The sequence below is a fragment of the Desmodus rotundus genome, chromosome 2 (assembly GCF_022682495.2).
Source record: "Desmodus rotundus isolate HL8 chromosome 2, HLdesRot8A.1, whole genome shotgun sequence".
Lineage (NCBI taxonomy): Eukaryota > Metazoa > Chordata > Mammalia > Chiroptera > Phyllostomidae > Desmodus > Desmodus rotundus.
The window spans coordinates 42790286-42802844 of record NC_071388.1 but is presented as its reverse complement, the minus strand read 5'-3'; the positions used below and the strand labels follow the sequence as shown (position 1 = coordinate 42802844).

Sequence of the window (12559 nt, the reverse complement as noted above, 5' to 3'; positions counted from 1 at the left end):
TACAATTAGATTGATTGATACATTTTTCTTCCACCGCCCCCTACCTTCTTAAAATAGTAAAATCCCACTTTTTGGTTAAATCAATATAGTACTCAGTATTGACATTTTGACTGTGAATAAATGCTTCCTTCATAATTTTTTGTTTTTCCTGGCATTATTGCCTTGCTTTTTCATTTGCTTTTTTATGTAATATAGTGTACCTATCATTGTATTTCTACATTATCTGATAGTTTCTCAGTATTTTTCTGAGAAATTATCAATATTTTCATCATGTTTTGTTCACTCAAATACAGGAACACCTTGGAGATATTGCAGGTTTGGCTCCAGACCACCACAGGAAAGAAAATACTGCAAGAGTCACATGAATTCTTAGGTTTCCCAGTGCATAAAAAAGTTATATTTATACTATAGTCTGTTAAGCGTGCAATAGCATTGTTTTTAAAAATGTACATACCTTAATTAAAAATGCTTTGTTGGAAAAATGACACCAATAGATCTGGTCAATGCAGCCTTACTACCAACCTTCATTTTGTAAAAAAGTTATCTGTGAAGCGTAATAAAATCAAGCTCAATAAAACGAGGTATGCCTCAATACTAGAAAATCCATTTTCTTCCCCGGAGCCTTCAATTCCCTTGCTCCAGTCTGCACGGATGACTGTCTTAGCCTGTGCACAGCTGCCATTCTAGGACTTCTCTGCATCATCCTCAAAATTCTCTTGACCTCTCCTCTGTGTTGGATTCATTTCTTTGATACTCCTTTGCTTTAGTAAAGCACATCTTTTGGTAAGTTCTCTTGAAAGCATGGGAAATTGCAAATCTGAAAATGATTCTGAGTTTAAAAAACTTATCTTCAGAATTTCTTTTTAAAGATTTTATTTACCCCTAGACAGAGAGGAAGGGAGGGAAAGAGGGAGAGAAACATCAATGTGTGGTTGCCTCTCACATGGCCCCTGCTGGGGACCTGGCCTGCAACTCAGGCATGTGCCAACTGGGAATTGAACCAGTGACCTTTGGTTTACAGGCTGGCACTCAACCCGCTGAGCCACACCAGCCAGGGCTACACATGATTTTTTTAAATTCTCTCTGGAAGTCTTTAGGAAGTACTCTTTAACCTTGGGGTTGAAATTTCATGGTGCTAATTCACTGTGATAGGCACCCTTTCCATCCAGAAATTCAATATTTTCTTGAATTATCTAATAACATTACTATTTTCCCCATCCTTTCTGCAACTCCTGTTGGATGTTGGACCTTCAGGATTGACCCTTTTTTTTTTTTCTCCTTTAGCATCCAATTTCCTTTTATTTTAAAATGACTTCACCTTGTTGCAAGATGTTCTTAACATTATTTCCAACCTTTCCCTTATTCAATTGGAAAGGTAAAACTGTCACAGTTGAAAATTCAGGTCGTATGGATGGATATAGTCTCCCTCATCTTTGGTTCTCAAGTCCTCCAGTTCTCAGAAGGAAACAGTTTATTTTTCATTTCTTGGAACTCTTTTGTTCTCTCCCTTTTTTCCTTTTCATAGCACTTTATTCATCCTCTTTGAATTTTGAGAATTATAGCTTCACCCCTTGTTTTCAAAAGCTCCCTTTGTCATTGTTTCCTTGGTTTCAATTTTGCTTTCGTCTCTCTTCTATTGATATGTTGGAAGTTTCCTAAATGTTTGATGGCCCCTGGCAGTCTACTCACATTTAAGAGAAACCAAAAAGCTGACTGGAAGCTCTGTCCAAGGCTTATTAACAGGCTTCAATGTAGGGTGATCAAGTGAGGGAAAGGTACCTTTTTTCCCCCCAAAGAAACAAAATAATATATATTCTTAGGCCTTTTCTGCATTTTTTTTGGCTTGGAAATATGAATCGATGTGTGCCGGTATTCAGAGCCCTAACACTCACTCACTTTCACTACATCTTTCAGTTTCAATCTAGCCCCTCACCCCCAACCCTAGTATCTGTTGTTGAATCTGGAGGCTCTAATAGTTTACATTTTCCCTGAGGTTCTGAAATTTCTTGGGGCTATTTCATTCCTTACGCAGGGCACTCATGGGTCATCAGTCCAGAAACTCATGACCTTTGCATTTAGGAAATCTTTGTATCTTTTTGATAATTTTTTCCCCACCATTTCTCCAAAGACTAAATCTCCTATTTCTTGCAGGCTAGAAATAGGGGTGATCACCTGGGTGGATCACATGATGGGATTTTTCTTAGAAAGATCTGATTCCCTTCTATTCCATCCCCAGGTCTCAGTCTCAATCTTTACCCCTTTATGCTGAGCCTTTCCTGGGCTCAGAAGGGACATTGGCTTGTGCGTTAATAACCACCCGAGCAGGTAGAACCCATCTCAGTCTGTCCTAGCTAAGTCAACTTTCACTTTCCCATGGTTCTTTTCACTTTACAAAACGTTGATGTCTCTCATTCATGTTGTCACCTAGTTTCCCTTTTCACTGAGTCATGTGCCTTCTTAAAGAACCCCCTCAGTGGCATCTGAACAGAACAGGGCTTCTGGAGGGAGTAAAAAGCCCATGTGTTTAATCTGCCATATACACTCACAAGTAAAAATCCTTTGCTTTGTTGTTAATGCCCCCTTCTAACCTTTTGTTTTTTAGGACATTCAAGCATCACAATTCTGTAACCTGTCCCTAATCACTGCAACTGGAAGGAATCTCTTCCTCCTAAAAAGTTCTATAGGCCACTCTGATCTCGTCACCCATGAGGTGAAAATCAGAGGCGCCTATGGTTATTTGTATTTAACTGACCCTATTAGGTCCACAACATGACCTTCATATGCTCTTTAGGCACTAGATCCTGTACTTGACAAAGCAGAAACTGAGATTGCTTGAATAAGAAAAGTAAATAAGGCCAAATCCTGGCCAGCCTGTTATTTTCCTCTTTAGAAATACTCAGCAATGCCCCTTCACACCACATGAGTACAGTTCGGTATCCTCTTCTTCAGCTACCTCCACTCCACCCAACTAAAACGAAGGGAGGCAACCTTTTTATCTGTGATTTCCAGGAGGGCCTCCTGGTACTAGTAACATTTGCCCCAATTTAAGTGTCAATAGAGCAAGGGTTATATGAAGACAATGAACTCAAAAAGATTAGAAGGGCATACAGCTGAAGTTAAAGGACACAATATAGCAGTGACAAACTCCATTCTGGAGTCCAATAACAAGTCCTGGCCCTATCAATTACTAGTTATGGACCTCTCTGAACTTCAGGCTCACGTGAAGATGGGAATAAAGCCTACATCATAACTAAAAATAATACACGGAAAGCTTTAAGCAAAATGCCTATTATAAATACCCTCAAGTATTAGGGAAAACCCCATTTTGCCTGATCTTCCTCTGTTCTTAAGATATCCATTGCTGGCTTGGGGTTCTATTAGCTTCTGTGGGCCATTTCCCTTCACCTAGACACTACATCTGCTTAAGTAGAAAGAATTCTGGATTATGAGTCTCAAATCTGTAGACTTAACCCTCAAGAGTGATGTAGCCTTGTCCTTAAGGAGCAAATGTCCTTAAGATGAAGAGTAGCCCAGCTTCCCTGACAGTAGTACTGGGTCAACTGGGCAAAGCATGAGACTCTGGCAGGTGGGTAACAGACTTTACATGTTTGGCATCATCACCTATAGAAAAGTGCTTGGACTAGGATGCTCCCCAGAAACAGACTCAGGCACGCTACTCCAGGACCACAAATTGGTCCACAGAGGCTAGAAAACAATTTAGGTCCTCCACTACCCATAAGCCAAGGCAATGGTCAATTAGTAAGGCACTACAGTACCACCTAGTGGCCATAACACCCCTCTTCTCCCTCCCTGCCAGGTGTTAAGGAAAGGCTGCCAGGTCAGAGGTTCAGAACTCTTTGGTCAACTACTTCAAAAACTGATCAATAACTGAATAAAAATAAATAAATTAAAAAAAAACAAAAACTGATCTGGAGAAAAATCAAACACACCCCCTTGCTCTTTTTTTTAATATTAACAAATACAAGCAGCAGAGAAGGCCACCTGCTCTCTGCTGTTTCCCGAGGGAAAGCCAAAGCACAAAGCTATGCCTCTGGCCTTCCTCTAATGGCAGGGCCTGCTGAGCTCCTCCCGAGGAAGAGCTTTGTTTCAGCCCAGCTTCCCTCATTCCAACTCCCCAATCAGGATGCGAGGCACATGGTTGCTGGCGGTGGGAAGAATACTGTAGTTCCAGCCTCTGCTCCTTTAAGTCTCAGAATGGTGATTACTCATCTTCTGCCACTAGCCTCTCACTTGCCCTGCTCCACAAGCCAGGAGAGCCTTCAACCACACCCACAGAGGCAGGCAGTGCGACTTCAGTCATCTTCAGATGACTCCTCTTCTGCCTCTTTTAACCACTGGATGAACCTCTGCAGCTGTAAGAAAGCATAGTGGTGAGCTATTGAGGAGAAGCACATAATCCTCCTGTTCTTTTTAGTGGATGAACAGCTCAAACAACCACAGAGACCCAGGGACCAACCACCCTATGGGCCACTAGCCATGGTGAGAGAGCAGTCTGACTCACCTGTTGGTTCTTACGCAACTGTCGGCCCTTGTCAGTTGTATCCCTTTGGCTATACCAGCTCAGGATTGTTTCCTCAGCCAGGATCTCCAGCTGGTAGAAAGCCATCAGTACCTGCAGAAGGCCAGCAGAGATCTCAGGGACCATGCAGAGTCCAGCAAGATATAATGGATAATAGAAGAGGAGGCAAGATCTTAGCACCTCTCTCTACCAGGCCCTCAGCTTCATTCTACACACTGAGCAGCCTCCTCCAGAAAAGCTGTTCACTGTGGTACTGGGACAGGTATAACTTCTGCAACTCTTGCCAGGTAGAGCTTTGCACAGTCCCAGGGCAACTTCCAAATGGATGCCTTCCTAGCCTGGCTCCAAGTGGCACTACCCCAGCCATGAGCACAATACCAGGGGTGGATAGTGCTGTTAACTGCTATTGGATTCGTGCCAGTCTGTTTTGTGTCTCCATTAATGTCACGAAGGCCTCTTTCCTTTCCTTTCTTTCTCTTTCTCTCTTTCTTTCTTCTCTCTCTCCTCTTTCTCTCTTCCTTTCTCTCTCTCTTTCTTTTTTAAAAGGTTTTATTTATTTATTTTTAGAGAGAGGGAAAGGGAGGGAGAAAAAGAGGGAGAGAAACATTGATATGCAAGAGAAACATCGACTGGTTGCCTCTCGCATGCCTCCAACTGGGGACCTACCAAGGCCTGTTTCAAAGCAAATGTAGGACTATGAGGCTTGAGGTGGTAGTCACCTTGGCCATGGAAGTACCAAGAGCTTCATGCTCCAGGAAGAAGTCCTCAATGGCTGCCAGTGCTTCCAAATGATCAGCTGCACGCTTCACATAGTTCCTAAAAACAGGGCTCCAGGTCTTGAGCAGCTACGGGAGAAAAGAGAAGAGAGCTGCAATATATACCTGAGCATATACCTACACATGAACAACAAAGAAAATCAGTACTGACAACATGCATCTTTTATGATGTGGAAAGACAAGAGGGAGATGACACAGGCCCTGTGGAATCATGTCAGAGGGACTTAGGAATTGACAGCGGTCAGGGTTGGGGAAAAAGAGGTTCCCCAAGAATGTGAAAGGGGATCAAATATGCAGACTGCCTCAAGAATACCTATTCAAAGCCTACAGGTTGTTCTAATTCTGGGTCCAATCATTTACAGTCAGAGAGTGCGGAAGTCCAGGTCTATTCTAGACATGCCTTTGGGGTCTGGTATGGTCTGAATCCTGGAATCTCAAAAGCCACTCAATATTGAACCTAACTTGATTCCTCTGGACCAGCCATGGCTGCTTTAGAATCCAATCTACTTCCAGAGGTGAGGAGAAAGGAACCACAGTAACATGATATCCCACACAAGACCTTCTACTCCTGATTTCTTTTAAAGTTACGACAGCAAGAATGTGTATCTGCCTCTACCCCATCTCTTGTACCCAGACTTTGCTCACGGGAAGCAGCAGGGCACAGTAGCGGTTCGGGTCGAGTGGAACATCCATTTGTTGCAGGGGGAACTCCAGGACCACGTGGCTCAGTACCTGCATCACCTCCTTCAGGCTTATGTTGTAGGCGTACCTGTGGGGAGACTGTGGTGACACCAAGGCCTTCACCGGTCCTTTCAGCGTGCTGTAGGACTGACTTTGCCAGGACACTGGGGAAGAGGAAGTCAGATGGAACACATGGAAGGGGAGGATTCTGGAAGGAGGAACCTATGCTGAGGCTAACACCTAGTGCTCTCCTTGCACCAAATGCTACTGGCTTTGTCATTTGGGATGTCAAGGGAACAGGTTCCTATATGGGGAAGAAACAGGAGAATCTCTATCTGCCTGGGATTACCCCAGGAGGAGAAAATAGGGATGGGCTGCTCTTACTTGAGAGAGTTGATCTCTAGGACCAGATTGTCACAAGAAATGTTCTCCTCCTTGCCCCGCTGTAGTGTTCCCAGGACTTCATTCTGGAACACTAAAATCAAAGTAACAGTAAGTTCAACGGCCAACATCACTCCAGAACATACTGTCATCTAGTCCTGACTTTATACCAACCCTTCCTGGGAGGGACACGAGTCTTTGGCTAGTTGATCCAGATAAAGAATAAACTGGAGGTTTTCCTGTTTTGTCTCAAGATACTGCTTCCCTGGCCACTCACCTTTGATGTCATCCATCTGTGGGGAGCCTGCCCGGCTATCTAGCTCCTCGGAATCCATACTTTGTTCACTTTCAGTTTCACTCTCTTCTTCCATGTTGATTGTGAGTCCTGAGACCCCATAAAGGGTGAGAAAAAAAGAGAAGTGAGGAAAGAGCCATTTTAGCGAGTCATATATATGCCCTGTCTGCATGAATGAAAGCAGTGAACAAGTAGTCCGATTGTCCTTCAAAATATTCTGATTTAGGAAGGGTGTGTGTGGCAGGAAAAAGGCCCAGCTCACCCCACAGATTCTGCCGTACTTCCTCCTCTTCTTCCACATTCATGTCTGCAGCTTTCCAGAGATAGCCCTGGCCTGCAACTCCAACCTCTGCTGGATTGTAACCTGGAAAGGCATTGGTCCTTAGCAAAGGCCCAGCTAAAGTACCAATCCCTCCAGGAGGACACACTTGTTTTTCTATGGCACAGAGAGACACACAGATGCCCCACACCTGCTGAGCCTCACACCTTTCAGCTTCATTTTCTCCTTTTCTTGGTCAGTCCCAGAATCATCACTGAATTGGCTATCATCCTCATCTTCCTCTGCATCTGGAGGGTGCAAAGAGATCACCGAGCCCTCAGGCAGTGTGACGTCTGGGCCCACTACCACCTAGGGGAGGAAAAAGAGTGGGTGGCACAATCCATTAGTGTGCTGGGGAAGAGTGCATCCTGACAACGAGTGGCTTTTCCAAATAAGCCAAGTAGAAGGCAAATGAAACCACTGGATCTGGACTCAATTCATGCTGGGCTATAGTTGGGGATAGGCCCCTTCTGGCTTAGCATGACCACCGCTCAGTTTGGGGCCTACATGTAGTACGGAGCAGGTTCTCACCTGGGAAGTGAGGACACAGCGTGGCTTCAGTGTAACTCGTTCCTTGACCTCAGCATTGTCACAAAGCAGAGACTGATGGATCTGTGCTCTAGCAGCCACTCGAACACCCTGCCACAGGTAGGCCTGGTCCAGCACCACGTTGTCGCCTGGCTCAGGACAGGAAGGACTCCTGGTCACTCAGGGCTCCAACTCCAGACCAGGGTCATTCCTGGAAGACACAGCTGACTGACACCAGCACAACTCCCACCCAGCTCAAATACTCCATCCCCCACCTCACCAGAAACACCCTCTTCCCCACTAAGCCCAGGCCTGAGAGTAGAACATTGCTCAGCCTGACCATCCTCCACCAGGTTTATGACAATTACAGACTACCACACAGGACTTAAGAACCCGAGAACTTTCAAGATTTCTGGGGACCCTTAGAACCCAAGACCCTTATTAGAATCATGTCCATATCTATTCTACTTCTTGTACATTAGAATTATGTTGTCTTTTTAAAGGGGCAGCTCCATTTAAAGCACCATATTCCTACAATCAGAGTCACCAAGAGGCTAACCAGGCAGTATGGTAGAGTAAAAAGAACACTGGACTTAACAATCAGAGTACTCAGATTCAAGTCCCTGCACTGCCTCTTATTAGCTATGACCTTGGGCGAGACAACTTATTTGAACCAGTCTGTTTATCTGCAAACTGAGGATAAATAATACCTACCTCACAAGGTTTTAGTGAGGATTAAATGAAATAATGTATGCAAAAGGTCTTTGTAAGCTATAATGCACAGAAGTTATTACTGGATGTTAATTAACTAGTTGGTCCTGAGTATGAATATAGGGTACACTGGAATGTGAAGAATCACCCAATAAGAAGCTCACAGGCCACAAATTAAAGCGTCATTGTTTTTACATCTCTGTTCCCTCCTTTATTAAGGTAGCTACTACTCTGGTTCCTTATTCTCAGGGACTATCCCTCTCTCCCCTTCTCTGGAGACACGGGCCTCCCCAGGTTCCTGCTCCTAGGATAGCTGGCTTGACTTCCCCACCTGTGCTCACCAATGTGACAGCCGGGGCCAATGACACTGTTGGTGATGGAGCAATTGCTGCCAATGACAGTGCCAGAGCCCAGGAGCACATTTTCCTCCAGGATGCTGCCGTGGCCCAGGCTGACTTCAGGCCCTCGGTAGATGTTGTGCCGGGAATGAGTGCAGTTCTGGGTTGTGTTGTCAGTGAAGTTCACCTCAGGGGTGAGGGGGTACACCCATCGGCGGATGACATCAGCACAGACAGCTGCATACATGTGTAGGTTGGAGACCCGGGCACCATATTCCCTAGTTGTCACATGCATGTGGATCTGGTTCCCAAGGATCTGAGTGAGGACAAGGAGAGGGAGGTCGCCCAAGCAAGCAAGAGAGGAAGAACACCCCTAGGCACAGCACTTTTCTTACCTAAAGTTCCCCTCTGCCTCTCCATGTCACAGCCAAATGGCCTGAGACTTTTCTTTGCACACTGCTCCCCCCACCCCAGCTATTTTCCTCCCTCCTAAGGCTCACTAAAACATAGAAGGGGACCAAAAGCTGTCTGCATGAGACAACATCTTAGCCCTTTTTAAAGCAGGCATGGGAGCCTTTCTTACCTCCTCATTTACTAATAGGCCTCGTACAAAGTCGTCCCGAGTTTGGTAGTCAAAGTTGTCTGTAAAGAGTTGAGCCACCTGTGGGGGGAATTGGATGGGGCCAAAGATAAATGCTATTCTCTGGAAGCAAAGATAAGCTCCAGAGACCCTATCAAACCCTATGATGGCAGGACGTGGGCCAGAATCCCCAAAAGGCTCCTAATATTGGGGTCAAGATGACAATAACTATTTGCTGTAGAACAGGTAAGAGAAAGAGGGAGAAGAAATACACCCTGGCCTCCTAGGAAGGAATAACACAGCCTCAGGGTTCTATCTGGGTTCTACCAGGGTTGTTGTGCAGCCCTGGCCCTGAAGGGCTCACCTGAGGGGAGCAGATGCTGATATGACAATCCAGTAAATCATAGCGAATCTCCACTCCATCTCCACTGCCATGGAACAAGCTCTGTGGGGAGAAGTTACGAAGACTTTAACTTGGCTCTCTTGCTGAATTCTGTCATCTTCCTGCCCCAAGGAATCCAGATACCCACACACCAGGGGAAAAGAAAAACGTCGAAGGCCTTGGGTCTTCTGAAAATGGAGAACCCTGTTTGTGGCACTATCCACAGCCACTACCACATTGTCCTCATGGCAACGAGTTGGGTGACTTGGGGATGACTCTTTGAAGATCATTGTCATAACAGATACATTTTTTTCTAGCTTTCGCCTCAACCTATAAAGGGTAGGAGGGAGAGAGTCTTAGGGTTGCAGTGGTCCCAAACTGTTGTCCCTACTGGTTTCCCATCCTGACCTGTGTTCCTCCAGGGCTTTGGTAACACTGATGTTTGAGATGACATCCCCGTATACCAGAAGGAAGTCAGAGCGCACCAATGCCTTGGCGTCAACATCACGGAGAACATCCCCCAGTGATCGATACAGGTCTGATGTAATTATTCGAACCACATTGAGGGAGGTAGGGCGGCACCACTTGGATTTCCTAAAGGAAGAGGGGGTGGGGGGAATGAGTAAATCGAACATAAAGATCATGTAGAGCTTCCCTGTTTTTCTCCCCCATTCAAACTCCTTCTCTATGGCTTTTTTGGGTTCCCGCCAGCGTCCTAAACTTCAAAGAGATTTATGAACTGTAATTAATGGTTTCAGTATCCTCTGTCACCAGCCTGTTTTATGGGTTTGAGAAACATGGTTATTTCCTCTGCATAGCCTGACCCGTCCCCAAACATGGATTTGAATTCAAAATCCTGCTGAGACTTAGGGTATACAGTTTCCTGGGAACACACTTTTCTCCTTCTAAAATCCAGACCAAATTTAGGAACTGTCTTACGGACACAATGCTAATATCCAAGTCTTCATTTCCTAAGCTTCCATAAATCCTGACATTTACTCTTTTTCAAGAAGATTTCACCAAACATTTGTTAAGTGCTTATTATGTGCTTGGTACTAAGCGAGGCACTGGGAATACAAAGATGAAGAACAGCTCAATATTTAGCAGCTCAGTGGAAAAACGAAGATGTTACTCCCGGCAGATAACTGTACTTGAATAACAATAAAATTGGAAGAAAAATAAAAGATGTTACTCCTATAACTTCCATATTAGTGCCATTAATAACTTTAATAATAACTTTGCTCCCCCACTGGGACCAAACTTCATAAGTGAGATTCAGAAAAACCCAAATGTTATCCTTTAATCTTTGTCACAGTTTCAGCTGCTCACTACTTGATAAGTGAAGAGAATACCCTTAGACCTTCCATCGAATCTACATAGACACATTCTGCCCTCACAATTTCCCCTTATTTAGTTACATTCATCTTAAGAAAAGTGGGAAAAAATGCTGAAACACAGAACGAAAAGGGGCAGGGCCTTACAGTAAATGTTCCTTGATTTGAGCAGCCTTCCAGCAACAAAAGACAAAGGTTTCTTGTACACCTGTGGCAGTCAGAAATTCCAGAGTGTAGTCAATTAGTGCCACGTTGGCCAGGGGCAAGAGGGCCTGGAGGGTAGGAGGTGAAAAAAAATGTGAAGTCTTGAATCTGGCCCTCTGGGTACCATTCTTTCCCCCTACACCCACAATTTTCACTCCTATATCAGTGTTTCTAAACGCTATAGTTTTGTTCTATCTTTCCAACTTAAATTAATCACTATTCTGCCTTTGATGTTCATAGCATGCTCTAAGCATTAGAGTCCAAGGTGTTTCTATTTGGATCTAGTAAGCATAGATAGAATCTACTTGTTTAGAATCAGAGACAGAGCTACTATAGATTAGGACACCACCTCTGGTAAAGGAGAATACTGGGAAGCAATCATATCCCCCGAAACTTAGGCACCAGTAAGGCCTTTTCCCCATAAATTTTCCTTCCTTGATCCCTAAGAGTCGGGGGCGAGCCACCTGTCCAAAATAAACAGCCATTCCCTTTTTGCTGGGAGTGAGGGGTTCCGGAGACTTTTCCCTGAAATGAATACAGTTCCGTCTCTGAACTAGGGATGACTGGGTGACCCAGCGATCCCCAGGATTAGCTCAGTCCAACTCCCTAGTATCCAGACAACAAGACAGGCTGCTGGCAACCAGCCACTAAACCTACTCTGTGGTCCTTCAGACAGAAGGCACTGGCTGTCACTGAAACCTGGAAGGAAAAAAAGGCACACTGTACCCAGATCCAAAACAGCTGTTACTATGGGATCAGACCAGTCTGGTCTTTTTTAGGCATATGACCTCCCTTTTGGAGGCAAAAGGAGGTGATATTCCCTTTCACTTAAGGATCTCTTTTTTTTCCTCCGCATAGTTAAAAAAGGCCTTGCAGCCTCTTCTTGGAGCACTGAATCGCCGGGCGAAGGCTCTCACAGCACTGCTTCTACAACTTAGCCCTCTGCATGCCTCCCAAACCTGAGATAGACAGCGCTACCAAGTCTGCCAACCACTCACTTGGTCAGGCAGTCATCAGGGTTTAAACTGTCTCCCTTCCTCGTAACTAGGTAAACCCGACTGCAGGATAAGAGTTTGGACACACGTTCTTCCAGAGCACGCCACACTAGGCAGACGAAAGGATAACTAGTTCCAGCCCCGTCACTCCAGGCCCTCTGGCTTCCCTCCCGCATGGCGCTCACCCGAGGCTGGTCCTTGGAGATCGGGAAAAAGCGGCGGTTGAAGCTATCCGCCACCAGAACTGCTTGTAGGGGCGGCGGCGGCTCCTCCTCGGTCCCTCGGGCTCCGCCGCCGCCGCCACCGCCTCCCGGCCCGCCAACACTGCGCTTGTTGGACCGACTGGCCACTGAACCAGGCGGCACCGCCACAGAAGCCGCCATCTTCTCTCACGGCCACCACTTACGCACGTAAACTAACACGGCACGCAGTAGGGGACAAAAAGGACCCGGTACCCGAAACGCGAAAGACTAAAAAAGACAAAGTGGGAGGGAG

General features: G+C 45.5%; 1 protein-coding gene across 3 annotated transcripts; it reads right to left on the bottom strand.

The window, feature by feature from the left end:
• Positions 1–3953: 3953 nt before the first annotated feature.
• EIF2B5 (eukaryotic translation initiation factor 2B subunit epsilon) lies at positions 3954–12538 on the bottom strand. 3 transcript variants are annotated; one of them, XM_024564077.3, is made up of 16 exons: positions 12250–12538; positions 11013–11137; positions 9940–10125; positions 9684–9861; positions 9514–9594; positions 9153–9230; positions 8573–8885; positions 7524–7669; positions 7160–7301; positions 6936–7037; positions 6656–6763; positions 6382–6472; positions 5962–6085; positions 5260–5385; positions 4523–4633; positions 3954–4373 (listed from the first exon to the last, which is right to left on the bottom strand). In XM_024564077.3, exons 1-16 carry the CDS (start codon positions 12445–12447, stop codon positions 4314–4316), a joined length of 2169 nt encoding a protein of 722 aa, XP_024419845.2. In that variant the 5' UTR covers positions 12448–12538; the 3' UTR covers positions 3954–4313. The 3 variants fall into 3 exon arrangements, with proteins under 3 accessions (XP_024419845.2, XP_045054566.2, XP_045054562.2); XM_045198631.3 differs by lacking the exon at positions 5962–6085 and adding an exon at positions 6086–6161 and having other exon boundaries at positions 12250–12490; XM_045198627.2 differs by having other exon boundaries at positions 5947–6085; positions 12250–12488.
• Between the last annotated feature and the right edge of the window lie 21 nt (positions 12539–12559).

What these genes read in the sequence shown, in the direction of transcription:
- EIF2B5 (XM_045198627.2), bottom strand. Translation starts at nt 12,447, where the DNA reads ATGGCGGCTTCTGTGGCGGTGCCGCCTGGTTCAGTGGCCAGTCGGTCC. An exon ending in GACGTTTTTCTTTTCCCCTG is followed by an intron (nt 9,595 to 9,683) that starts GTGTGTGGGTAT and finishes TTCTCCCCACAG; the next exon opens with AGCTTGTTCCATGGCAGTGG. An exon ending in AGTACGGCAGAATCTGTGGG is followed by an intron (nt 6,764 to 6,935) that starts GTGAGCTGGGCC and finishes ATGGGGTCTCAG; the next exon opens with GACTCACAATCAACATGGAA.